Raw genomic sequence first — 27,506 nt, 5'->3', positions numbered from 1 at the left:
CTTTCTCAAGCCTAATATTACTGTGAAGCTAATAGGAGTTAATAATTAGAACTTATAACCATGGGGCCCAGTGAAAATCAGAATTTTATCTCCTTATCTGCTGCAAAATGCCTGATTGGGGATGAGGAGCGGGGAAAACAAATCGATTTCTCCTGTGTTCTAAGGCTTGGAGAATTGCTAAAGGTTTTCCTCCTTATTGACAGGCTGTACTGCATCTAGCAATTTCTTTCTCAGCTAAACACTGAGAAAATTACTCAGATAGCCAGTGGCATGACCCCTGAATCCAGCAGCAATCCAGACACAGAGCCATAAACTGCAGAGGCACCAGCTAAGCAGCATGATCAAATTCAGGGCTCTGAGATGTCTGCTGGAGATCAGGGTTACACAGCGCACAAGTCTGTCCAAAGGAGTCCCCAGAAGAATGTCCTGGGCTACCAGGACCTGTAGTCTGTACTCACATGGGCAACTTCCCCTAAGTCTGAGGAACCAGGTGCTTCTAACCACACATCACTGGTGCAACAGTGCAGGGAGAAGCCTATGGAATGGAGTGGGAGGCAGAGGTTGACCCTTTAAGACTCTGAAGAGAGTGATGCCTAGGAGAGGTAGTCTGAATACATACTTTAAAAGTCTCCTAACTTCTGGTGATGCAAGTTGCTTACTTGGAGCTATGTGTCCTGAAACTTCTGACCACTGGGCCATCCTCATCAGATAAGTAGTGTGGAGGCTATGTAGCCTGGCAGAGGTGTCATGCTTTGTAGGTTGTGCCAAGGGCCAGACGAAGAGACCTGGTGAGTTGAATAAAGGAAGCCACCTAGCAATTTGCTGTGGGGTATTCATACACACTCCTCCAATGGTTGGGATCCAATGCAAACATCTCCTTTTCTCATTAAATAGGATTTAGCTTTACCAAGAAAGTGAAATATTGTTGAGGGCATTCTAAAATGAAATTGTGTGGGTTGTATGTCACTGTGTGAGAGAGTGCTGGAAAAGATCAGTAGCTTTAATGTAGTACAACCTGAGAACATTCTGAACAATTTTGTTCCTTAGAGTTTTGAAAACAGATGTTCGCAAGGTCCAGCTGACATCTTTCATTTTAGCCAGAAAAATGTGGGATGATTCCAGGAAACTGATTGTTCATGTAAGCAATGTGTGTCTCTATTAAGGAATTCCAATACCTCATATCATTACTATGTTTTTATTTCTAAGGAGGCTTTCCCCCCTTTATTATATTAGAACACCATTAAAAAGCAGTCATATTGGATCAGTCTGATGCATGATCCAGAATTAAACAGTGGTCTTCAAATGAAACTACAATAACATAATTATAGAATGTACTGACCTCGTTGGTCTAATTTCTCATGTGTCTCAAGCTGTCACCAGTTAATATAATTCCAAGATGCAGAGATATCTTTCATTTACATTTTCATTCAATAAGCATCATGGCTGCTAGAACTTAAGTGACCCATTGCTCAATAACTTGTTCAATCATTTATTCACTCAGTTACTTCCATTATACCACAAGTTATAGGACAAGATCCTCAACACTATGCAAAAAGTAAATTTCACACTATATGAAATTAATTTGTCCTGCAACTTGTGCTATAATTTGAAATTTCCAGAGATTATTTGTGGCGGGCAGCTGCAAAGGGGAGTGGGTATTCTCTTAAAGCATCCCTCACTGTTTTACAGACAGATGTCTTCTGTTAATGGAATGGCACCCATTGGGTCTCCCACTACAGTGGTACCTCTGGTTAAGAACTTAATTCGTTCCGGAAGTCCGTTCTTAACCTGAAACTGTTCTTAACCTGAGGTACCACTTTAGCTAATGGGGCCTCCTGGTGCCGCCGTGCCACCACTGCGCGATTTCTGTTCTCATCCTGAAGCAAAGTTCTTAACCTGAGGTACTATTTTTGGTTTAGCAGAATTTGTAACCTGAAGCATTTGTAACCCAGGATACCACTGTGCATGTTTTTAATTTTACATTGTAAATTACTAGGTATGCATGAAGTGAAAGGGTATATAATTGATCTAGAGAATAACTGCATCAGAATGGGCTGATTCTTTACAATTCTACTTATGGGCTTTCCAGATAAAACTGGTGGGCTACTGAGGGAGACAGGATGCTAGATTAAATGGTCCTTGGGTTTCAACCAGTTATGTTCTTTAGTTAATATTGGGTGATTCATGAACTCAGGGCTCGTCAACCTGGAAAGGTAACCCATCTAGGAAAAGAAACATTCTTGTTGTCTGGACAGCCTAGGACCTCCATACACACTGCCCAGGCTTACACCATGGGAAAGACGCTTCAGTTTGACTTCAACCCTGGAGGTGCACTTTGTTGTCTTTTTAAAAAGACAGGTGCCAAAAACAGATGTTAAAATAATGACATTATGTCATTAATTGTCAAAATATGTAGACAAGACCATTCTTGACCATTGGGCCCACTATTGGTCTCATCCACTCAATTTGCCAAAGCCTATCTTTGCATGCAGAGGAAGTCCTTAACTCACTGAAGGTTTAGCCAGCCAATCAAAACCATTCCAGGGTGTGGCTGCTGTTGCATGCCAACAGCTTCCAGGAGCCACAGGTGAGAGCTGAGTGCCAGGTGGGACCAAAGATGGCCAAACTACCCCAAAACGAGCATGATGTGTCCCCCCACCAGAGGTACTATTGCTCCCTTAACACTTTAATTTGCCCCTAGAGCTCAGTATAATCAGAAAGGTTTCCATGCGTGCAAGGATCTACTCCGTGACAAAATAACCCAACAGCCTTCTCTGGGGTATATTAAAGAGATCAGGTTTCTTAAATAAAACAATATTCCTCAATAATTTATGTTCCCCTCTATGCAACACATTGGGTATAATCACTAGAGACAACATTTCACAGTGAAATCATAAGTACAATGCTGAAAATACCTTCCTGCTTTTAGGTTTAATATGCTGGATGATATTAATAAATTGAGGTACTTTTCTTCACTGTCCTGTACAAATCTTTGTACAATGTAACTATGAATAATGATGTATACTATGCCATTACTGCAGGAGATTATTTTTGCAACTTCACTATCACCACTGGCAATGATCTGTTTTGCAAGAAAAGATGCAATGACAGTGATTTTATCAGCCTGGTTCTGCTCTCATGATTTTAAAAATACATCATTGTATTAAAGGTTTTTGTTGTTCTTTCAAGAGGGACTGTTAAAAGAACAAAACAATTCTAGTACCACTACCAGGAATATATAATGACTGACAAAATGCAGGGGAATTATGCTGGTTTCAAACTGTTAGAATACAATTAAGTCATTACAGTCAAGTCACAGGGCATTTCTGGAAGATTAATAGCCAACCATGGAAGGTTGGTGGCTCTTGGCAATATCTTCAGTCATTACCTAGGAAAAGTCATCATTAATACATGAAAATTACCCTGCCTACGGGCAGTCATTGCTATTATAAAATGAAAGTGTAGAGAAGTCTTTTTTTATATATAAGTTTGCAAATCCCTCAAATTTGATTGTGACAAGTTTTCTGAAAATTTATTCTCCTGTATTATCCAGTGCAATTGCTTTTCAACTTCCAGTTACATTTATAATTACTTATGACAAAATTAAAGTGGCAAGAAGAATACCTAATGCAGCTTGTATTTTAATCTGTATTTATGTCCCCAGAAAATATCTAAATCTTCAATCTTAATTCTACTGAAAATACTCTAGGGGTACATATTATTTATTCTTCATTGCCCTTTTCTCAAAGACAACCAATAAATAGCATTGTAAATCCACATAATTATACTCCCAGAAATGAATATAAATATACACATGTTTGACTGAATCTACATGTAACAACAGATTGGAACATATTTTGGAAAGGTACATAGGGAGGAGAAAGCAGAAGTTCATTCTGCAGAAATCCTTGTACTGATGGGACATGGATGTTGAATACAGCCCAAAGTACCTTTGGAGTAAAGGTAGCCATGTCATGGTAGCTCAAATGTCTTCAAGTAAGTGTGCAAGTTTCTGAGTTCTAAGAATTCCTCATCAGGAGATTAGCCAGGTTCTGACCATTTGTACTTTTCGGCATTTAACTAAAACACAACTGTTTCAGAAGGCTGCTTTGGCTGAGATGGATTAGCTCTGCTGGAAATTGTTGCTTTCATAGTTTATATTTTATAGGATGTGTTTTTCACATCCTATATGATGTGTTATGGATTTTTACGAGGTGAACTGCTTTGAGAGACCCCATAGCTCAGCAATGGAGCACCTGCTTTGAAACTTCCAGCTTCACCAACATTGTTCTACCTCAGAGGCCAGCTTTGGAGACAGGTGATATCCCTTCAGCCAATAGCCACCAGCCACATTCCAAGTGGCACAGAGGTTCTGCAGTGATGGCTGCCCATTCCCAGAGATGACTTCAGGGTTGAAGGGGGGGGGTGAGCCTGCTTCTGAAGCCAAAAATGTTTTCTGTCCAAAGTTATGAACTCTCCAAAATGTGACAGTTCAGGAATGGTAGCATGCTTTTCAGGAAATGTTAGAATCTACTCTGGATTACCAATTTCTTGTACCATTATGATCTAAAATTTTGCTTTTAATGCAGAAGCATATTATGCCTACATTTTCTATTCAACAACTGCCATGCTTAATGTATTAATAGAAGTAAAATCACTGACTAAAATCCTGTGTTTAATAATCACCATTCCACAATGAGATAGTGTTCAGCTCTCGCATTTAAGATGATCTTATCACAGTCAAAATACCAGGTATTTATTGTTCATTTCCATCCAGGATTTCTTACTTAGCACTAGAAACCCCAACTCTTACTCAGTTCTTCAGTTCCAATTGGGAAGACAATAAATTTTCTGAACAATTGGACCATGAGCCAGCATTGTTTTTTGGAAAAGGGTTGCCCGTTAGCCCTGTCTTGTCTTACCAAGATGACAGTATTCTACTGTTGTTTTAGTTTTCTACAGCTTTTTGTTAAATGTTCTAACTTCACACTTCATTCCAGCATTATAGGCATTTTTACCTTCTCTTAAGTGCTTTCCATAGTGGATGGATGGATGGATGGATATAAAATGTCCTTTGTGGCAAGATGCGTTTTTATTTGCTATTTAATGCATGGCCAGCTAGACCGTAGTATGTAACTCGTGTACAAAATGATTTTGTTAGCCTTCAGTAGAACAAGTACACATTGGAGGCTCTCCCTAGCTACCAAGATATGTAGGTGGTAGAAAATATCCACATGTTTAACTGACACACTGTTCACTTGTCTGTATTACAACTGGGAAGAAGAAACACAGCAGCTGTATGCATAATCAATGTATAGAGTGTGCATGGCAAAGTCACCCACCCACTCCAGCAAATATTTTACGCGCTTACTGTATGGCCAGTGCAGAAGTGATTAGGAGAGGGAAGCACATCCTTTGGTAACACGTCTAACCAACAGAACAATGGCACTATTTTAGAAAGCTTGATTCTTTTGTTTCTGACAGTTTTTAAAAGAACCACATTATATTGCATGTGCATACCAACTATATCTTCAATTCCAATGACTAAATTTTCTTCTGTAAATGATGTTAATACACCAGTCACAGTTAGCGAGAGCAATGGATCAGTTCTATGCAATCAGTTCCTTGCTACATTTTTGCCAAAGCTTAATCCACATAAGGTGGAAGTTCAGGCAGTTAAAAAGACCGCTGGTCTATATAGACCAGGGGTCCCCAAACTAAGGCCCGGGGGCCAGATGCGGCCCAATCGCCTTCTCAATCCGGCCCGCGGACGGTCCAGGAATCAGTATGTTTTTACGTGATTAGAATGTGTCCTTTTATTTAAAATGCATCTCTGGGCTATTTGTGGGGCACAGGAATTTGTTCATATTTTTTTTCAAAATATAGTCTGGCCCTCCACAAGGTCTGAGGGGCAGGGGACCGGCCCCCTGCTGAAAAAGTTTGCTGACCCCTGATATAGACAATTGTTTCTCTAAAGAAACAATTACAATGCTTGAGGGTTCTCCTGTACCCAGTGTTATATATGGAGGCATAGGTAGTTCTTGGAATGACTTTTATCCATATAAGGTAGTGTGAGGGACAAGGGATACAGGGAAGTCCCTCCCATCTTAAGTTCCAGCCCATCCCCAAGCGCGGGAGAGAGTAAGGAGAGCTCTGCCTCCAGCGGAGAGTCAGGAAGTGGTGTCCGAGGCTCAGGCAGGGTTGTGGAGCCCATGCCTCAGGTGGGACAGGAAGTTGGACGCACGGGGGGGGAGGCCAATCCCCCCAACTCCCGAATTGCGACGCAAACGTAGGGGGAAGAGGTTGGGTCTGCCAAAGTTGTGGTGCTGGAAGAAAACGCGCCAATCGCCATTCGGGAGTTCTGACACCTCACCTTAAGGATGCATTTTTATTGCTCTGAACACTGTAAATAATCAGCACTTAATAAAAGCCTTAAAAGACCATGCTGGAGTCGTTACTCTAGAGTAGCCATACCAGGCCCTCTGACAGCAACTCCCGAATCTTTTTTTGGCTACTTTGGAGTGCAGCGATGAGCGCTCAAGAGGCTGAGCATTGGAGGCTGGAGGCCGAAGCAGCGAAGCAGGAGCTACAGAACCTCACAGCGCACGCACAGCAGCAATTGCATGCCGCTCAGGAGGAGGCGCGAGGGGCGCAGGAGGAGCTGAACAAGCTGGTGGACCAGGTGAGGACAAAAGAGGAGACTGAGAAACAGCTAAGGGTGATGGTATTAGACCTGCAGAAAAAGTTGGAAGAGGAGAAAGCCGCTAGAGGTGGGGGGGCACCCCAGCCGCAGCTAGTCCAAGTGAGAAGGGGACAGAGCCTAGTCACCAAGTTCAGCGGAGACCCGAGGGAGTACCTCGGATTCGAGACAGAAATAAATTATGCGCTGGAATTGCATGCAGCAGAATTCCCAGATGACGCGCACAGAGTCTACTTTATCATAGAGCATTTGACGGGGGCCGCCCGGGAATGGGTAAGACCGCTCATCGCGCAAAAAAATCCTTGCATGAAGAACGCAACTTTATTTCTAGAAGCTTTAAAATTAATGTACGCTAGCGACAGTGAAATGGAGGCCACTAAACAGGAGCTTCATGACTTAACACAAGGAAAATCGACAGTTAGGGACTACTGGGCGAAATTCACCATGCTGGTACACAAACTGGGGTGGGATCTGAACAGTGAGCCAGTGAAATCAGCCTTCTACCTGGGTTTGCATGCAGACGTTAAGGATGAGCTGGCAAGAGGTCCTAGACCGCAGACTATGGATCAGCTCAGCAAAGCGGCGCTAGCGGTGGGGGTGAGACAGGAATCCAGATGGTATGACAAACAAGCGACGCGCGCAGCAAAACCTTGGTTCCCACGCTCTCAGGACAGACCACATCACCAAACCCCACCCCAGGGACCGCCCCCAGACCCGCCCAGACCAAGCCCAGAGCCGGAACCGATGGAGATCGGGGGAGCGCGCGCGCGGGCTTTTCAAACCCCGGCGGCGCCAAGACGCAAGGAGGGAAGAGGCGGGAATTGCTTTCTCTGCAACTCCCCCCGGCATCGCGTCAGAGACTGCCCTCATCGCAGAGAGTGGCAAGGAAAGGCGGGAACGGTTGTACCTTCCCCCACTGACGTAGCACCACAGCAGGGAAACGAGACAGCCTGGCTGCAGGAGACAAGGGGCAGCAGCCAGGCACAGTCAGCAGTGAACAGCCCCAGCCCGCCCACCCGCACAGAGAGGAGCAGAGCCAGCCCACCCCTCCCAGAGCAGGAGTGGTTCTAGAAGTCACGCTGACGCTCCCAAATGGCTATCCCCTGACAGTCCTCGCCTTAATTGACAGTGGTGCCTCCGCCAACTTCTTCTCGAGAAACTTTGCAGAAGAGCACCAGATCCAACTTCTGCAGCTGGATTTTCCCCTGCACGTGGCCACCATTGATGGCAGAGAGTTGCTGGGAGGGGCCATCACTCATCAAACCCCCCCCATGAGAATGACAGTGGGAAGGCACTCAGAGACACTGGCTTTCAACGTCACGACCATCTCAGACCCCCCCATCGTTTTGGGAATGAGCTGGCTGGCGCGCCACGACCCCTCCATAAGTTGGCACCAGAGATGCATCACGTTTGGGTCGGACTTTTGTCTGGAACATTGCATGCAGCACCAACCAGGGGAGGGGCCTCCGATAGCCACGGTGGCCACCATGCAAGTCAAAGGGGGTGAGGCGATACCCAAGCCGTACTGGGACCTGCAGGAGGTCTTCAGCGAAGCGGAGTCCGACCACCTACCTCCACACAGGCCTTTTGACTGCCAGATCAACCTGGTGCCAGGGGCAACTATACCCCCAGCCAAGCTGTACGCCATGTCAGACCAGGAACTGGAGGATCTGCGCGCTTTCATCGACAAGAACCTCAAGCGGGGGTTCATCAGAGAAAGCAAGGCAGCAGGGGGCAGCCCGGTCTTCTGGGTGGACAAGAAAGACACGCAACAGCGCCGTCTGGTGGTGGATTTTAGACGGCTGAATTCAGTGACAGAGCCAGTGGCTTTCCCCATGCCCAGAGTGGATGATCTTCTGACAGCGGCACGCAGGGGCAAGATTTTCACCAAGCTAGACCTAAGAGGGGCGTACAACTTGATCAGGATCCGGGAGGGCGATGAATGGAAAACCACGATGTTCACGCCTCTGGGCTCTTTTGAATATCTGGTGATGCCCTTCGGGTTGCAAGGGGGCTCAGCCTGCTTCCAGGCCTTCATGCACCACGTCCTGGGGTCCCTCCTCTTCAAGAACTGCTTGGTCTTTCTGGATGACATCCTTATCTATTCCAATGACCCAGTGCAGCATGTGAAGGATGTCAGGGAGGTGTTGCAGCGCCTGAAGGACAACCACCTGTATGTGAAGCTGGAGAAGTGCAAGTTTCACACCAAGGAGGTGGACTTCCTGGGCTACAAGCTGTCAGACAAGGGGCTGGCGATGGACAAGGACAAGGTGCAGACCATCCTGGACTGGCACAGCCCCAGGACGCGCAAAGATGCCCAACGCCTACTAGGCTTCGCTAACTTCTACAGGAAGTTCATCAAGAACTTCTCTCGTGTCACGGCTCCCATCACCGACTGCCTGAGAGGCAAGCAGAAGTTCAGGTGGACACCAGAGGCACAAGCAGCGTTCGAAAGCCTCAAGAGGGTATTCGCTTCAGACCAGCACCTGTTCCACGTGGTGCAGGATGCGCCCCTACGCCTGGAGACAGATGCTTCTGATAAAGCTGTGGGAGCGATTCTGTTGCAACTGGACGCCAACAGAGAGTGGAGACCCTGTGCCTTCTTCTCCAGGAAGCTGACCCAGCCTGAACGCAACTACACAGTTTTTGATAGGGAACTTCTCGCGATCCACGCTGCGTTCCAGCACTGGCGACACTTCCTGGTGGGCGCCAAGCACCCCATCCAGGTGTGCACAGACCACAAGAACCTGGAGTTCTGGAGAACGGCCAGGGTGCTCAACCAGCGGCAGATACGGTGGGCAGAGTTCTTCTCGAACTTCAACTTCTCCATCCACTACATCCCGGGGGAGCAGAACGTCAGGGCGGATGCCCTCTCCCGCAAGCCAGAGTACATGGAGGAGGAGTTGCCACCAGCACCCAGGCACGTTTTCCCCCCATCTGCATGGTCATGCGGTGCAGCAGTGGTGAGCGAGGCAGAACTCACCGCACTGACGGCAGCGGATGAATTTGCCACCCGCATCTTCAGAGACCTGAGAGGGGGGAGGGAGCAGGCCAAAGACTTTGAGGAAAGGAGGGGTTTGCTTTTTTACAGGGGAGCCCTGTACCTCCCAACCAAACAGCTGAGAGGTAAGGTTCTCAAGCAGATGCACGACAACCCAACGGCGGGTCATTTCGGAAGGGACAAAACCACTCACCTAGTCATGAGACACTTCTGGTGGCCAGGGGTGCGGGAGGATGTTCGGGATTATGTCAGGGGATGTGACACCTGCCAGCGAGCAAAGGTGGTCAGAGCGCCACCAGCAGGTTTGCTGGAGCCATTAGCCACACCGCACAGGCCGTGGGAAGTAGTGTCCATGGACTTCATCACAGACCTGCCGTCGTCCAGGGGCAAGACCGCAGTGTTGGTGGTGGTGGACCTCATGTCCAAAATGTGCCACTTTATACCGTGTGCCAGGGCGGTCTCGGCAGAAGAGACGGCCAAACTGTTTGTGGACCACGTATTCCGACTGCATGGATTGCCTTTAAGAGTTATTTCGGATCGTGGCCGCCAATTTGTTTCCAGGTTCTGGCGACGGCTAATGAACCTCCTGCAGGTGGAGGTCAGCTTGTCGACGGCTCGGCACCCGCAGACCAATGGACAGGCGGAGCGGGTCAACGCCATTCTGCAGCAGTACCTGAGATGTTACGTCAGCCAGAGGCAAACGGACTGGGTGGATCGCCTGCCACTAGCAGAATTTGCCTACAACAATGCGGTGCACGTCTCCACAGGGGTGTCGCCCTTTAAGGCCAATTACGGGCGCGACCTCAGATCTTTCCCGGAGAGGGAGGGGGAGGAGGAGGAAGAGGGCCCACAGGCAGAGGATTGGGCAGAGGACCTGGAGACGGTGCACCAGCAGCTCCGAGAACACTTGGAGAGGGCCAAGGAAGCGTACAAGAAGGGGGCAGATCGCCACAGGCGGCCGGGAGAGGTCATCAGGGTGGGGGACAAGGTTTGGTTATCCTCGGAAGGTCTTCCCACCAGGGGGCGATGCAAAAAGTTAGCACCCAGGAGGCTGGGCCCCTTCACGGTCACGCAACAGGTCAACCCGGTAGCCTTCAGGCTAGCACTGCCGGAGGACATGAGAGTGCACCCAGTGTTTCATAGATCACTGCTGTCGCCGTACAGGGAAAGTACCAGGTTCAGGGACAGCGATCAACCTCCAGAGGGAGGGGGGGAGACGGGAAACGCCCGACAGCTCAATGAGGCAACTGAGATTTTAGACTCAAGGAGAGGGGTGAGAGGGCTGGAGTACCTGATAGCATGGGAGGACACTCCGCCATCCCACAATGAGTGGATACCGGCCACGGAAGTACCTGAGGAATTTTTAGTGGAAGAGTTCCACGCCCTGTTCCCCCACAGGCCCAAGCCCTGGCACATGGAAAGGGAGGGAGAGGGGGAGGAGCAGGAGGAAGGGATAGCAGGCAGCAGCTCCCCATGGAGATGGGAAGCGGAATTTGAGGACACGGAAGAAGAGGTGTGGGTTTCACCGAGGTCGACGACGTCAGAGGCAGGAGAGGACTGGCAGAACATTTTTACTCCCACCAGCTCTGATGCCACTGACTTCTTGGGATTTCCGTCTTCTCAGGGGGAAGGAGAGAGATCGCCGGATTGGGGGGAAATTTTCACACCCACAGGCTCGGATGCCACTGACTTCTTGGGATTTCACTCGTCCCCAGCAAGCAGAGAGCCACTAGGGAGGGGGAGAGAGGAGCCTGGGAGGGGGGTGGATGTGAGGGACAAGGGATACAGGGAAGTCCCTCCCATCTTAAGTTCCAGCCCATCCCCAAGCGCGGGAGAGAGTAAGGAGAGCTCTGCCTCCAGCGGAGAGTCAGGAAGTGGTGTCCGAGGCTCAGGCAGGGTTGTGGAGCCCATGCCTCAGGTGGGACAGGAAGTTGGACGCACGGGGGGGAGGCCAATCCCCCCAACTCCCGAATTGCGACGCAAACGTAGGGGGAAGAGGTTGGGTCTGCCAAAGTTGTGGTGCTGGAAGAAAACGCGCCAATCGCCATTCGGGAGTTCTGACACCTCACCTTAAGGATGCATTTTTATTGCTCTGAACACTGTAAATAATCAGCACTTAATAAAAGCCTTAAAAGACCATGCTGGAGTCGTTACTCTAGAGTAGCCATACCAGGCCCTCTGACAGGTAGTTTGCCAGTTGCAACCCTATCTGTAGAAAGTACACCTGCTTATATCCAGACTAGACTACTGTAATGCTTTCTTTGCACCAGTTTGTGCAAAATCCAGACTGTATGATGCCTACTGGAGCTAGGGTATTGATATTACCACACCAATTTTGCAACAGCTACATTGGTTACCCATGTGTTGCTGAGCTCAATTTAAAGTACTAGCACTAAACGTTTAAGTCCTAAACTGTTTGGGACTAGATGTGAAGGGTCACCTACATCCTTATGAACCTGCCTTGAGTGTTTTATTGTCTATTAAAGGAACTGTCTTCAAAACTCTGTTCATACATTAGTTGCATGAACATCCAATTCTATCACATCTCGCACACATCCTCAAGGCATGGGAGTCGTCCTATCACATGAAGTATGCGTAGTGTTTAGCCATCCCTACTCATTTCTAGATGTTTTCTTTTTTTAAAAAAAAAAATCAGGTAGGTCTTTCCAATCTGTTATTCCTTTCCAATCATCTCTTACTGATGTGTTTGATGTTTTTGTTGTAATACTGTGCCTTTGTTGTTGTTGTTTAGTCGTTTAGTCGTGTCCGACTCTTCGTGACCCCATGGACCAGAGCACGCCAGGCATTCCTGTCTTGCACTGCCTCCCGCAGTTTGGTCAAACTCATGTTCGTAGCTTCGAGAACACTGTCCAACCATCTCGTCCTCTGTCGTCCCCTTCTCCTAGTACCCTCAATCTTTCCCAACATCAGGGTCTTTTCCAAGGATTCTTCTCTTCTCATGAGGTGGCCAAAGTATTGGAGCCTCAGCTTCACGATTTGTCCTTCCAGTGAGCACTCAGGGCTGATTACCATGTGATGTTTTAAATGAAAGTGTAGTTTATAAATATCTAATTAAATTAAATAAATAAATAGCTCTTTGCAGCTGCTATCCAAGAGCATTTCCTTGCTGCTTGAATAGCAAAACCCAGTGACATGCAAGCATTTATGGCTGTTTGAAGTAACTGGCTATGATTTAAAACTTTGAAACCAATGCATAAACATTTGACTATCAACTTCCAACAGAATTGGATGCTGGAATAGTACTTAGGCTGGAATGAGAAAGTAAGTTTATTATTCATGGTAAGATTTCACAATAGTCCACTAGTATATCCTTGCTGCAGCTGCTGTAATGACATTAGGCTCTGACACAAAGGGATAAGCTGTTGCAAGACTCTGGCAAGCCCTTGTGAAACTTGTATGTGTGATGTTGATGAAGCATCCACCAAGCAAGAGTTTTTTAAAAAATATAACAGGTAGTTCAACCCTGTCGTTAATTAAGAAAAACAATATCCATGTATTTCAGGACTGTGCTACTGAGTTTTCTATGGAAGTCATGGAAGCTTGGAAGTTCCCAGTCAGTAACAATGTCAACCTGGCAAGGTGGGAGGGTGGAACCTTAGCTGGCAAGGTGGAAATCATCTAACATTATAGTGGTCAGGTGATTGACAAGTGGGCCCCATCTATCTCTCAAAATACTCCACTGAGAGTGGAGGAACCTAGGAGATGACTTGCTGGCCAGATTCCATTCCCAAGAATTTTCGGGGCCCAAACAATTCTTCCTGAGGCCACCCTGATGTGGTCATTTCCAGTTGGGAAACAAATATTTTTAAATGACCTGGGAAAGGATTTGTAGGATAGAAACAAAGTGGAGAAGGGTTAAAAGTGTTTTTCTCATACAGTCAGACAGGTTTGTATCTGAAATATGCACTAAAAGGATCAGAATTAAAATAAATCCAAGTTTTTTTATATCTCTCCCGTGTCTTTGTTAACTTCCCATTTGAATCATGCATTTGTCAAGACTGCTACATATATTTCTTTCCAATACTGTTCTGCAGTTATTTAAGGTTCCACACGTTATGTCAGATGGAATCAGATCCTTTTTTTAGGTTGATGAAGCAGTTCAAAGCACGAAAGAAGATCACCTGCTTTAAAGATCACTTGCTTTAAACTAGTACATTCTTTCTTGACGATATCTTGTCTAAAAAAAAATATGACAGCTATATTACAGTGGACAGTAAGTGACACTGGCATGTACTGTTGCTGATTGCAATGTTATGAAATACAATCACCATTAAATTTATGTTGTGCTGTTCAGAAGCACATCATGTAGACATCTGTATGCATTCTACCATTTGTAGAAGTAATTGTTTTTGAAATGTATTTTTTCCATATGAATTTAAGCATTCTTCTTTGATCCATGCTACAAAGAAATGTTTATTATCTTAAATTTCAATATGCTGGTGTGAACAAATTTTGATGTGACATTGCAACTAAAACATCATATTGCCCCAAACACAAATTGTCACTTTGATATACAATGCTTCTATGTAATGAAACCTAAAATAAGAAGCAGGGGCAACTGTCTAAATACTATGAAGCATTTGTTGTTGTTGTTTAGTCGTTTAGTCGTGTCCGACTCTTCGTGACCCCAACAATACAGGAACTCATGTACGATCAAATTATTATAATCAGCTCATAATCAGTAAAAGATGTTTCAGAAACTGCATTCAATGTTACTTTTTCAACCAGAATGTCATTGACGGCCTTGCAACTTCAATAGCTGTGTTTCTACCTGCTAATTTCTGCAACATCAATTGGTCACTGAGTTTCTTTTTGCCAAAGTATTGATCTGGCATTAACAATGCCATATCAACCCAGTGAGCCCAAATATGTGTATGTATTGTAAGTTAGTATGCATTTACTTTTCTTTAAAAGCAACTACTAAATATAATTAGTAATAATAATAATAATGCAAGAGGTAGCATGGATATAGCAGTCGTAAGGGAACAGTTCCTTGCATTTCAAAGAAAACTTCTGACAGCCCTCTGAACGGTGTGAATGTGGTGCTGAATTTCCATTTATGATAGAAATCTTACCCCATTTCCTAAAGTCATAATGTTCAATTTTTCTCATCCTTAACAGTGGCAGCTACTGATACAGAGTCTGGCCTAGGGAACCAAGTGAGCTTTTATATACATTATGGGGAGAAGGGGTGGAGTTCAACATAGGATGTCATTCCAACCACAGACCCACGGTTACTGTAGCACATAGATATACCCTTAACCTCACTGTATGCATGGGTCTTACTGTGAACCTCTCTGGTTCATGGAATTGTCCTTTTGCACATTATGCACACAACAAATTTGAGAAGTCAAATACTACACTAAAGATACCAGGTGTAAGGAACCTGTTGCCCTACTGATGATCTACTCCAGTTCCCATCAGTCCCAGCCAGCATGGCCAATGATCAGGAATGATGACAACTGTAGTCCAGCAGCACCTCGAGGGTCCCAATTTTCCTATCTTTGTACAGTATTAGAATATGGAAGTAACCCAAATAATAGTGCCCCTCATGAAAAATGTTCTATTCTTCTTCAGTAGTTGAAATCTTCCAATAGTATACTGTGTATCTTGCAAGTATTTCTTATCCCTATTAAAAGTGTGCCACCCACCTCCTTAAATAATAAAAACAGGGTCCTTTACAGCCACATTACTTTGGTGGCTCATAATCATATAATCAACATCCTGATATTTTAGCCAACAGGGAAACTCAAGAATGAAACAGTTACCAAACTCTTTGCTCAAGTATAAATCATAGATCACTGTATCCAGAAACAAAAATCATAGTACAAGAGTAAGGGTTATATAATTCAGCAGTGTTGGTAAGGCTTCTCTCAGCTGATTGGGGAGGCAAAAAGTTTTCACTGATTCCATCTTCCCCTGCTACCCCTGAAACTTTACTACAGTAAATCAGTTCTGGAGCATGCCCCAACCCCCTGGGTCAGATTTAGGGAGTACAAGGAAGAGAGAGAATCACCAAAAATTGCTTCTCTTCTCATTCCATTGGTGGAAGCCTTACTGTCAGCTGAGCAACACCATTGCACACAACTTTATGAGTGGAATTCAACTAATCTTTTATACAGAGTAGGCACAATGAAATGAATGGATGTGACTAAGTCCATTAATTGCAAAAGGTCTAACCTAAGAAAAACTTGGACTGAGAGGAGATATGATAACTATCTTCAAATATCTCAAGGGCTGTCACAGGGAACATGCTTGTTTTCTCCTGCTCTGGAGGCTAAAGAGCACGTAATTAATAATAGTAATAGCAATAAGCATTAAGGCCAAATATCCCAAAAATAAATAAAATAACTGAATTTGATGGGATTTAATATTCAGGCTATTTGCATAGACTGTGTTGATTCCCTAGTCTTTTTGCAGATGGCCCAGATTTGGATACCAAGTTGTTGTAAAAATGTAAACCTAAATGACTAAAATACTTATACAGTATAGATTTAGATTTCACATATCAAGTTTGTGGCTCAGGTACTGACCCTTAAATCATTATCTAACCCAATTAAATATATGAATTTTAAAATTCCATTTCCAAATCTTCAACAAACAGAATATGAAAGTAAAATTCATCTAAAGTCTGCGAAGTATGTATTTAACATAGTGTGAAATTTAAATCTTGTTTAAGCTTTGCGGGTGTTTTTTAATCGATTCCTAGAATTGCATCAAGTATTTTCTCCACTCCCACAAATTTCATTCTAATACTCCAGAGGAGGCAGTGTGTAGCCTGGTTTTTTAAGGGCTACTATATATCTTTTTGGCATGTTTTCCTGAACGAAAACCATGCAAACTTGTAAGATCCAGTGCTCTAAAATATTGTTTTCTTCATGGACCTAATACTTTTGAAAAGACCTCTAGGAGGAAAAAAAGCATAATTCAGTTAACAGAAAAATAAGTAACATATGATGCAACAAGCTAAATATTAAATTAACTCCAGGTTTCTGACCACAAAGTCTCCAAATAACTTTAAAAGTCAAATTACAGAGTAGCATATTGTCTGAGGTGCAAGATGTGCTGGAATTCTACATTTTAACTGCCATCTGGAAATCCTGTAAACGTCTTAACTATCTCATGACCCCAAATGCCCTGAACATGGTTGACAGGAATATATATCAAAATATCCAAAAGTGCCATTTGGTACTATGACAGTATTTATTACACAGTATTGTTTGTTAAATGTAATGCCTCCCCACTGAGGAAAGGACGGAATAACTGTGCCAAATTCTGAATGTGTGCTTAGATTGGCTTGGAACAAAATGGCAGCTTTGAACAAATGAAATAGTCGCAGATGAATCGTAGGGGTGTGGAACTTGTATATTGCTCAATACTAAGCCTGTTAAATACAGTCCTTTTCATAATCCTCCCACAACTTCATCCTACCAAGTAGGCAGGAGGTAATAGTGGGGTCACTCAAAGAGCAACAGGATATAAGGACAGACAGGGAAAAGCAGCAAACAGTTACTCAGATAAAATAAGGTTTCCTAGAGTGTATTTCATACAATGCCTTCTATTCTATAAGGTGTTCAGCTGTATCCCTCAGGAATGGCTGACCTTGCAATTCTCTCATTTGATCAAAGTTTGTATGGATCACTCAAAATATACAATGCTTCAAGGATGACAGAGATGTATTTGTGAGTAACAAGGAAGGCTGGTAATATTGGTGTTATGGTGCCGTATGACATCCTTGTTGCTATATCACAATCATCTATAGCTGGTGTGATGGCTAGAGTGTTGACCTAGGACTGGGGAGATCCAAGATAAAGTCTCCACAAATCTCAGCAAGGGATCTTGAGCCAGACCTTGTAGGTGCTAACCTACCTCTCAGAGTTAATCAGTCAATTATTCATGTATTTATTGTTATTTTACCTTACTGCTCCTCTTAAAAGAATGCAGAGAGGCAACCACAATCTTAAAGCACAGTACGAATATACAACAATGATTAAAATCACCAACAGAACAATATCAACCTTTAAAACACAATTCAGCAAACAACATTTGATCTCTGTTAAAGTGAATCACCAATCACTGATGATGTGTGGGACAACTGATTATCAGGTGGGAAGCAGTTCATAGCCAGAGGGTTGTCACTGAGAAAGTCCTGCCTTGTGCCATTAACACACAGATTTCCCTTACGTATGGGACCACAAGCAGAGTTTTCCTTGCAGATCTTAAAGCACCAGATCAGATGGTAATGGAAGAGGCACTCCTTCAGGTTGTATAGAGCCACATGCACAAATATCAACACCATGAATCATGCAGTTAGTTCTAAGAAGAACAGTTCTAAGAATGGGCATAATATCCCTTATTGCTGCCCCGTATAACAAAGTCCCTTCCAGCATAGCAGGAGGGGAGATTGTGGGCGCACCACAAGCCCTTCACGCGCTGGGGGGATGGCTGTCATCCCCCCAGCCATTGGCCATGCCCCGGGCGCGGCGCTCCCTGGCGCGTCCAATCTGGACGTCCCGGGGGGGGGGGGTGTGGCTCACTGACTTAAGTGAGCATGCGACCGAGGCTCAGTCTCTAAAAATAAGGGGAACCGTTTACTCCACCCTGAAGCCCTTGAAGATGGACTATAAATGCAATAAATAAAAATAATAAATGCATAATTTCTCTATGTCAGTAAATGGATTTCTTTCCTTGCTCTTGACTAGCTCTCTTTTCATAACCACCCAGATAAATTACATGCAAAGTAGACTTATCTATTACAGTATAGGCCAGGCATCACCAAACTTTGGCCCTCCAGATGAATGTTTTGGACTACAATTCCATTCTTCCCCAACCACTGGTCCTGTTAGCTAGGGTTCATGGGAATTGTAGGCCAAAACATCTGGAGGGCCAAAGTTTGGGGATGCCTGGAATAGGCATTAAAAACATATGGCATAGTGGTGAGGAGTCACTACTAGAATAACCAATTGTCACCAAAAGGAAACATTGTGGTTTTCTCCAATATAAACATACATAACATACATAACAGGCATTGCTATAGTTCTAATCCCTACCCACCATTCTAGATTCAAGACTGCAGAAGGTAGTTAGCAGACTATGACTGAGCTATACAGTCTGGCTGTTTGTTTCAGTGGGGTGTGAATGACATTGGGTTTCTCTAATGCTCTTCTTGGACAAATCATAGCAACATTAACATCCTCATCTGCTTGCTTCCATGGGATCATGCCAATATTCCAACTCTCCAATGCATCAGCAATGTCCAGGTTCTACTTAAAGTCTGGCTGTTCATACTAATGGTCAAGGTTACTCAGAGACCTCAATGCTCCAGAGTTACTTCTGTAGCGCCATCTCTCCCTCCCTATTTCTTGTTCACCTTTTTAATGAAAACTATTACTCTACATAGTTCTCAACCCCAACTGAAATGAAGTTGATGTACATGCAATTACACCTGTTCATATTGAATTGCAGAATTTCCCCTTCTTCCCTTCTCTTCTCTAGCACTGGTTATCCCTCAATGCTTACATTTACACTGAAAGGTCCTCAACAAAAGGACCTATATTATCTCAGGCTTGGGTTTACTCTTTGAAGTATCATGTATGATGATAGTGGTCCCCTTTAAATTACATCATCAGTACTAAGAGAAGGTGAGAAAAATGGTTAAATATGTATTTCTATAGCTGCAAATTACCTCCTCGTCTGAACACTAAATGGCAACAGCAATGAATATGTGCCCCAATGTATTTTAAATGTGCTATTTTAAAATGTGACTGACTGCTCTCTGTTTTCCAGTGAGCCTATTTCCAAATGTAGTCAACCTGTCTGAGTTCTCCCCATAGTTTATCATAACTCTATTTAGAATCTGAGAAGACACAAGCAGCCCTATCCTTTGCACGGATCAAATAAGTTTCCACTTTAGGTGCTCATGCTATACTGTTTAAAACCTATCGTTCTTGTTGTTTTGTAATGTTTTAAAACATTGTTAAATCATTATGGCATGTTTATAAATTACCTTGAGATGCATGTGAAATGTAGTTCATAAATTAATAATCAATAATAACAAAAGGTAAGTTCCACTGATTTCAATGGTACTTATTCCTAATCATTTGACAAGCCCTCATTAATCTTCCAAAGAGTGAAAATTAGCATTAAGGAGCCAGCTATTTGAGGTTTCCTAAAGGGCACATACAACCTACAAGTTTAAGGATGATATCCAACTAAGTTACACTCAAAGCAGACCCAATGAAATCAATGGACTAAAGTTACTTAAGTCCACACACACACACACCCCAACTTAGTTGGCTTAGTTGGCTATTGACCATAGCATCTGGTCCTTTAATGCAAAATGTGGGATGGGCAGAAAATCCTCAGATGAGTCTGAATGTTTTAATTACTTTCAGATTTCTACATTAAAGTCATGAACAGGCTTTGTTATTTTTAATCATATCCCTCCACCCCCAACACAGCCATTTTCTAACCTTACCACAAAGTTTTCTCTTCAAAGAGAAAAGTACTCTTTGAAAAGCACTCTTTCTCTTTAGTAAAGCTAAAGCCTATATGCAATTACTTCAATATCGTAAGACTTTATTCATGCTGTATGTCTTTTGGAGCCATTTTTACGCTAATTAATATGACTCCCATGTTATCCTCTTAAGTGATTTTTCTCTTTTTCCAATTCATCATATTGCAGAATAAGAAAAAAGAAGTATACAATGTAACATTCACCTAGCCCAAACCCTAGGTGCTTACACCATATTTGAGGAGTTATTTCCCATCACCACAATAGTAAGTCATAACAACCTCACTATTTCATGGAACTATTTGGGAAGATGCAGTTTGAAAGTAAAACCTGGCAATGGTCTAGCAATAAGCAGAAAAGAGACTGTTCCCTAGAAACGCAGGTTCAGTTCTCCAGTTCATAATCATCACTTTCAAATAATAATAAATAAATAATAATAATAATAATATGCCAGCACTGGGGACTCTCAGTTGGAAGGCTTATAATATTCAGAACCTCAAAGCCGCCTGAGAAAACTGATGTCAGTTGTGACTCTTGGGGGGACTTGGCCTTGAATATGCGTCCCGTCAAGTCGGTGGTGTCAAGAACCCCCTCGGTCTGAAAAATCTGATTTGCAACAGGCGCGTTTTGAAGAGATCAAATGCTTCTCCAAGGGACCGAAAAAGCAGGGCGGGGGGGGGGTGAAGGATCGTAAAGGGAGCCTGACTCCACTTTGCCCTTCTGCAGCGTGGAAGCCCAGCAGCTGCCTGCATAACAGCTTAACCAGAAGAGGGGAAACTTGGAGCCGGGCTGCCTTTCACAGCTCTCCCAAGTGCCTCTTCAGCCCATCTGTGGGAGATGCTACAGTGCACAGGGGGGGGGGGGTGAAACACCAACCATTTGCTGCTTCTCTTCATTTACTGACGTGGAGGGAAGACTCAGAAGAAGCAGGCGAGAGATGAGAAAAAAGCGGGCTGGGGAGGGAGAGCAACCGAAGTGTGTCTGTGTGTGTTTACCAGAAGCCCCTCACAGCTCTAGGGAACTAGCTCCATGCCGGCAAACTTTACTGTACCTCGTTGCTGAGGCGCTGCCTGTTGCTGCTGCTGCTGCTGCTGCTGTTGCTGCTGCGGCTGAAGAACTTGAGCGCCGCACCGGCTCAGTAAGGCGGCCAGGACCAAGAGAGGAGGCAGAGCGGGTCGCGTCATTGCTCCTCCTCAGCGGCAGACGCTGCGCTCTCTCGCTCTCTCCCGGCTAGCGAAATGAGTTTCAAGTGAAGACAAGAGACGCTGCCTGTGAGAGAGAGGGAGAGAGGCGTCGAAGCCGCTGCCACAAGGGAGGGCGCCGCCGAAGGATACGCCCCTGTCCCGCTCCGCGCGCTCCCTCAGCCAGGCCCACTCGCCTCAGTCAGGCACCGGCCAAGGGCCTGAGGAGGTCACGGGACAATGAACAATCAGGGAAGCCTTCCAAGGACGGAGGAGGCTTCGAGCGAATGAAGGGGGCAGCGAGCGACGCGCGCGCCAGGGGTGCAGGATGCGGAACAGCGGGCAAGGTCTTGGCCAGAAAGCGTGAAGAACAACAAGGGAATGGAAAACAATAGGAATGAGAACGTTTAACAGTAGAAATAAATAAATAAATAAATAAATAAATAAATAAATAAATAAATAAATAATAAATGATGATGATGTACTCTCATTTTCCTAATCATATTGAAATTTTGCCCCTCAGTGAGGCCAAACTTAGATTCACAAAATGTTTAGGGGTATGTGTGCCCCTGGGTTCCCCCAGAAAAAAGCACTGATGATAATGATGATGATGATGATGATGATAGGACCTCACCTGAGCGGAAGAAGTTTCATGGAACGACCTAGAACTCACTTTTCCATCAGCAACTCCAGGCACTGACTGAACTGGACCAATGAGTGAGTGAGACACGGATTCGAATCAATATACACTCTCTCCATGTAGCAGGCCTGGCATCTTTAAACATGTGTGTGCATGTGTCTTGGAGCTTTTTCCAAACTAAAATACTGGGACAATTGTGATAGTGAAAGGGATGGGGGTGGAACAATGGAATATTCTGGGTTCAAATCGATTTGGTGCGGTTTAGCCCGCAGGGTATATATTACAGACTCTTGAACGGGGAGTGAAGGAGCCTGCAGAGGTTCCCTGAGAATAGATAATAGCATGTACAGAACGGTAGCCCTCCTCTTCCCCTTGAGAGAAGTAACTGACCATGAACGGATGAGGAAACCAACACATTGAAAAGATACGTGGGTCAAAAAGTGAAGCTGAAGTGATGGGTTCCTTCATCATCACTCTCAGTATTTCTTCCCTCCATTCCCTCTTTACTACACTAGCCCTCAATTCCTTTCAGGCATGCTTGAGGACTAGAAAAACATATGCCCATTTATCTGGTGGCATTTTATCTCAGACTGATTCTCAGTGCATCAGTTGTACACAGTAACATCCCGTAAAGTGGGCGGTAATTTTACCAGGTTCCTGCCTTCCCAGCCAGTTTACTGTGGTGTAGTTACACATATCTTATGCTCAACTCTTTTTTGCAGATGTGTGACAGGGTACGCTACCAGCATATGTTTCAAATCTTGTCTACTCCCAAATCCTTTGTATGTGTTACCCAGCTGCCTCATCATGGCAGTCTAGTCATCCTGTTCTTCATTAGCTTCAGCTTTGCAGACTGGCCTACATAGAGTGCATTATATTAATCCAGTCATGAGGTTACCAGCGCACAGATCACTGTGGCCAAACTTTTCTTGGCCAGGAACAGACATAGCTAGCATGTCAGCCATGACTGCAGCACCCCCAGACTTCACAACTCCTTTTTCAGAGGGAGTGTGATCCTATTCAGGGCAGGCAGGGCCGTCTTAAGTATATTTGGTGCCCTGGCGCCGTGGTGTGATGGATCCCTCCGGCGCCCCCACCCCGTTTCCCAGCGTGGCGGGTGGGAGGAGCTGCGTGGCCAGAGCTGCGAGGCTGGGCTGGCGGGCAGGCGCAGCACACAGCGCGGCTGCCGGGGGTGCAGCTCCACGGCGGGTGGGCGGGTGCAGCTGTGCAGCGCCCCCCTGGTGGGCGGGCGCCCTGGCGCCCTGCACCACCCAGCCTGGCCGTAGGGCTGGCCCTGAGGCCAGGCTCCTTGCTTATTTCCCAGACCTGTGAACTATCCACCCGCAATGCCTCCATCTTGTCAGGAATCAATTTCAGTTTAGTAGCTGGACCACTCTCGACTCGGACAGCTGAAATATGCTGATAAATGTTGAGGAGTTTTCTGTTTAAATGTTTATTTTGGCCATATTCACATCTTTGCCAATTAAAGCAATGTAATAAAAATCTGAGTTCGCCTTTAGCCTAAGGATCCACTGCATTGCGTTGTTGTAGGTACTATTTGTACTATCTACTGGCTCAAGATAACTGATAACAGCTAGTATGGTACATAGAAAAAGTAGGGCAAGGGATACAAACCTTAGATACAAAGGGAGAAACTAATCATTTGAAGACATGAGCTGGTGTACCTGCTCAAGATCACTTAAAAAGCTGAGCCTAGCTGTAATCACCTTTAACAACTCTTCCTGCACATAATCAGAGAGATAAAAGGGTGTGCTTCCCTACCCATCTATACTTACTGCTGAAGTGTGGATGCCTAATGCATTGGTAATTGCGGACATAAAAGTGTTACTTGTACTCTATTGACACTGAGAACAAGGGTTTGGTCTTGAGTGTGTTGAACTTAGATATCAAGAAATATAACTAGTGGAATAATCTATATTCTTGGGAGGGTTGGTAACAAAGTTGGAGTTGTGAAGGTGACATAAAAGGGCTATGAGGATGATCTAAAAAGGATTGGATTACATGCTGCCAAGGACAGAAAACTTAGTAAAGATTTGGAAGGCCAAAGATATTTCATTAGAAACTAAAATCAATACCTATGATTCAATTGTCATGCCATTCTTCTTCCTTGGGTTGAAATATTGGAGAAGAAGGACAGCCAGAGAAAGATCTTGACAACGGAATTGAGATGGCTGAGGAGCGTGCTGAGTTTCAAGACTGAAAGAAAGAAGACATGGAATAGAAGAAAAATGGGGAGGGCAAGAAACCATAGTGATATATAAAAGGTCCAAAAACAGTGCTACTGCTGTTTGCATTTCTGGAATACACTCCAAGGAAAGCAATTCATCTGGTGTGTCACCTATCACACTGCAAGATAAGAGAAGCACAAGAAAACCGGGATTAGATCACAAAGATATCAATCCTAAACACCTCTCAATGGAAGGACATGCCATAAATTTCAATGGGACCAAGTAAGCATGGGGTTGGCTTGAAGGAATATTTGTGCCACTTAAAGGCAAACTTGTTAGAGCATGGGCAGTTATAGGAAAGAGCCCACCCTTTATCACATCCATAAGAAACACACACAGTTAAATACATTCAAGGGTCATTCAGATGAAAACTTGATTGAACTTATCTGTATATCCAGCACAGCTGGATTTATTTATGCAGTGCTTAGCTTATTTATTTGTAGTACGCTGTTCTTCAGCCAAAAAGGCTCCCAGAGCTGTTTACCATACAATCAATTAAAAGAAAACAATCCTTGCCCATGGGGTTACAATGTAAAAAACACAACACAAAAGGGGGGAAATGGTAGGGAGGGAGGGGGGCGGGGAAATGGACTCAGGCACCAATTTTTAAATAGTACAATACAGTAGTTCTTATAGCGAACACCTGGAATTGAACTAATCCAGGGACAGGAGGTGCTTGATGGAACTGGTCTTTCAGCTAGAATGAGCCCTGCTTCTCCTGTCTCCCATTTAGGCAACTGGCTGGAATGGCTGCTGCCAGGTTTCAGTTAGTTTGGTTTATTTACTATTTATTTCTGGGCTCCCTGCCTTTTGACCCTTCAGTCTGATGCATATACACATTCATTTCTTGCTAAATACAACATTAAGTGTTCACTTGCATGTTTTTGGGTGTTGGCTAAGTTCTTATGATGGCATACAGTGATAAATATAATAGGGCAACATTACAAAATCTTCTACTAATATTTCCATAACATGGAGCTAGCATCTTGTTAAAGAAAATTTGTGTAAACTGTGTACGAGATACAAATCACATGGCATATGAAAAAGATGCAGAAATTTTGCATGGACACTTCACTTTCCTGAAAGTCCTATTTTCTTAATGTATTTGCTTAGCTACTTCAAGCCCAAAATTCAATTCAGATGCACATCACATTGTGCTGACAGCAGAAAATTCTGCTCAATGTAAATAAATATACAATCCATTTACTCCCTTCACTACTCATCCATGTTGAACAGAGCTCTTTTCTTCTGAAATTCTTCTGCAATTGAGACCTGTACCAAAATGGTATGTGTTCCAGTTACTTGCACTTTCTTTTCAAAGGACTCTCATTACTTCATAAGCATTCTAAAAATTGGTGTGCATTTCTATCAGTAAAATGACAGCAACCAGAATTTCCCCACTGTCACTCTCAAGCATATGGAAAATGAGGCAGAGAGGAATTCTTAACTCCTTAGTGAGGAACCATATATTTAAGATTACCGGGTAACTTTTGAAAGTTAGCTGTGCCAAATATTGGTCTTATATAGTTTATATGAAACGCCCCTTTCCTTTCTTGAACTTTGTGCTGCATCATCTCTTGCAGCTTGTACACTTTTCAGTCGACAAACAAGACAACAAGGGTGGCAGCTGGCAAGCCTATCCCAATTCATACTGTCTTGTCATAATTATATAATCATAGAGTTGGGAGAGGCCTTGTAGGCCATGTCATCCAGCCCTGTGCTCAGTGTAGGAAATCCAGAGCTAGAGATGGGCTATAAAGCCACTGCTTGAAGAGGGAGAGTCCATAACCCTTCTAGGTAGTTGGATCCACAGTCAAATATCTTACCATCAATATATTTCTGGAAATGTTCCACTGAAATTCATCCTTAGTCTCTCCAGGGCAGCAAAAAGCAAGTCTTCACCCTCTTCTAAACAATGGTCCTCCAGGTACATGAAGAGCCCCACCACATGTGGGGCTACCTTTGAGGTTGGTCTGGAGGCTGCAGCTAGTACAGAATATGGCCACTAGCCTACTTGTGGGGGCAAGCTATCACCAACATCTAACACCTTGTCCACAGGATCTGCACTGGCTATCAGTCTACTACTGAGCCAAATGCAAGGTTTTGGTGCTAACACATAAGGCCCTATGCAGCCTAGGACCACATTACTGGAGTGACTAACTTATTCTTTATTCACCCAGTAGGTCAGTGCATTCTGCAGGAGAATTTCCCCTTGAAGTTCCAGATAAAATTTCAGAAGCCAATTCCACAGTAACTTGGAGCAGGGCTTTCAGTGTGGCTACGCATGCTCTGTTGATATCTCATATCCCTGCTGAGATATGAAAAGTGTCCAGTATTTGTACTTTCTAGAAACAATCAAAGACTTTTTTTTTTACAAACTTCTCGGATGGATAAAAATGTCTTAGGTGTTTATTTTGTACTGTTTTTAAATACATCTTTTGTACTGTTTTAGAACTATTTGTAGGTCTTTTTATGGTATGTTTGCACATTACTGTTTTTAAATACATCTTTTGTACTGTTTTAGAACTATTTGTAGGTCTTTTTATGGTATGTTTGCACATTGCCTCAGACTTGTGTGAAAGGCAATTCATAAATTATTATTAATAATAAAATGATCTCCTTCTTTAAAAATTCCCCTCCCCTCGGGGCTAAACATACTGAGTTCCCTCAACCTTTCCTAATAGGACTAGTTACAGGTAAGTAGCCGTGTTGGTCTGATGAAGTCAAAACAAAATAAAAAAATCCTTCTCGTAGCACTTTAGAGACCAACTAATTTTGTCATAGGTATGAGCTTTCGTGTGCACCTAGACAAACTTAGTTGGTCTCTAAGGTGCTACGAGAAGGATTTTTTAATTTTCTTTCCTAATAGGATTTGCTTTCTATACCACTGACCACTTTCTATACTATAAGACTCTGCCTTATTCTGAACCTGTTCCAGTTTGTCTAGAATCCTTCTTAAACTGCAACATTCAGAGCTGGGCACAGTACATTATTCACTTACCTGTTCCAATGGCTTTATCAGTTTAGTCATGTCACTGTGTGAAATCGACTGAATTCACACGGTATGCAGAGGCAAGTTTGAGTTTACCACTGAGTTTACCATTCAACCAGTAATCATGGCTACCTGATAAGTGTATGTGGACAATACCAATTTGTTGCAGGTACTTTATAGCTTTATGGGTACACCTAGATAGAGTGTGA

General features: G+C 44.1%; 1 protein-coding gene across 8 annotated transcripts in view; it reads right to left on the bottom strand.

Moving 5' to 3' along the window:
- LAMA2 (laminin subunit alpha 2) overlaps nucleotides 1-21,515 on the bottom strand; it is a 377,555-nt gene extending 356,040 nt beyond the window's left edge. For 5 of the 8 annotated variants that reach the window (XM_060272671.1, XM_035109029.2, XM_060272672.1 and 2 more), the window contains exon 1: nucleotides 21,287-21,515. In XM_060272671.1, coding sequence (XP_060128654.1) covers nucleotides 21,287-21,419 — 133 coding nt within the window. In that variant the 5' untranslated portion in view covers nucleotides 21,420-21,515. The remainder of the gene's footprint in view (nucleotides 1-21,286) is intronic. The other 3 variants (XM_060272676.1, XM_060272677.1, XM_060272678.1) reach the window with 1 other exon arrangement.
- Nucleotides 21,516-27,506: the final 5,991 nt, after the last annotated feature.

The sequence above is a fragment of the Zootoca vivipara genome, chromosome 3 (assembly GCF_963506605.1).
Source record: "Zootoca vivipara chromosome 3, rZooViv1.1, whole genome shotgun sequence".
Lineage (NCBI taxonomy): Eukaryota > Metazoa > Chordata > Lepidosauria > Squamata > Lacertidae > Zootoca > Zootoca vivipara.
Note: the sequence above shows the minus strand (reverse complement) of the source record. Positions and strands in the feature narration are given on the sequence as shown.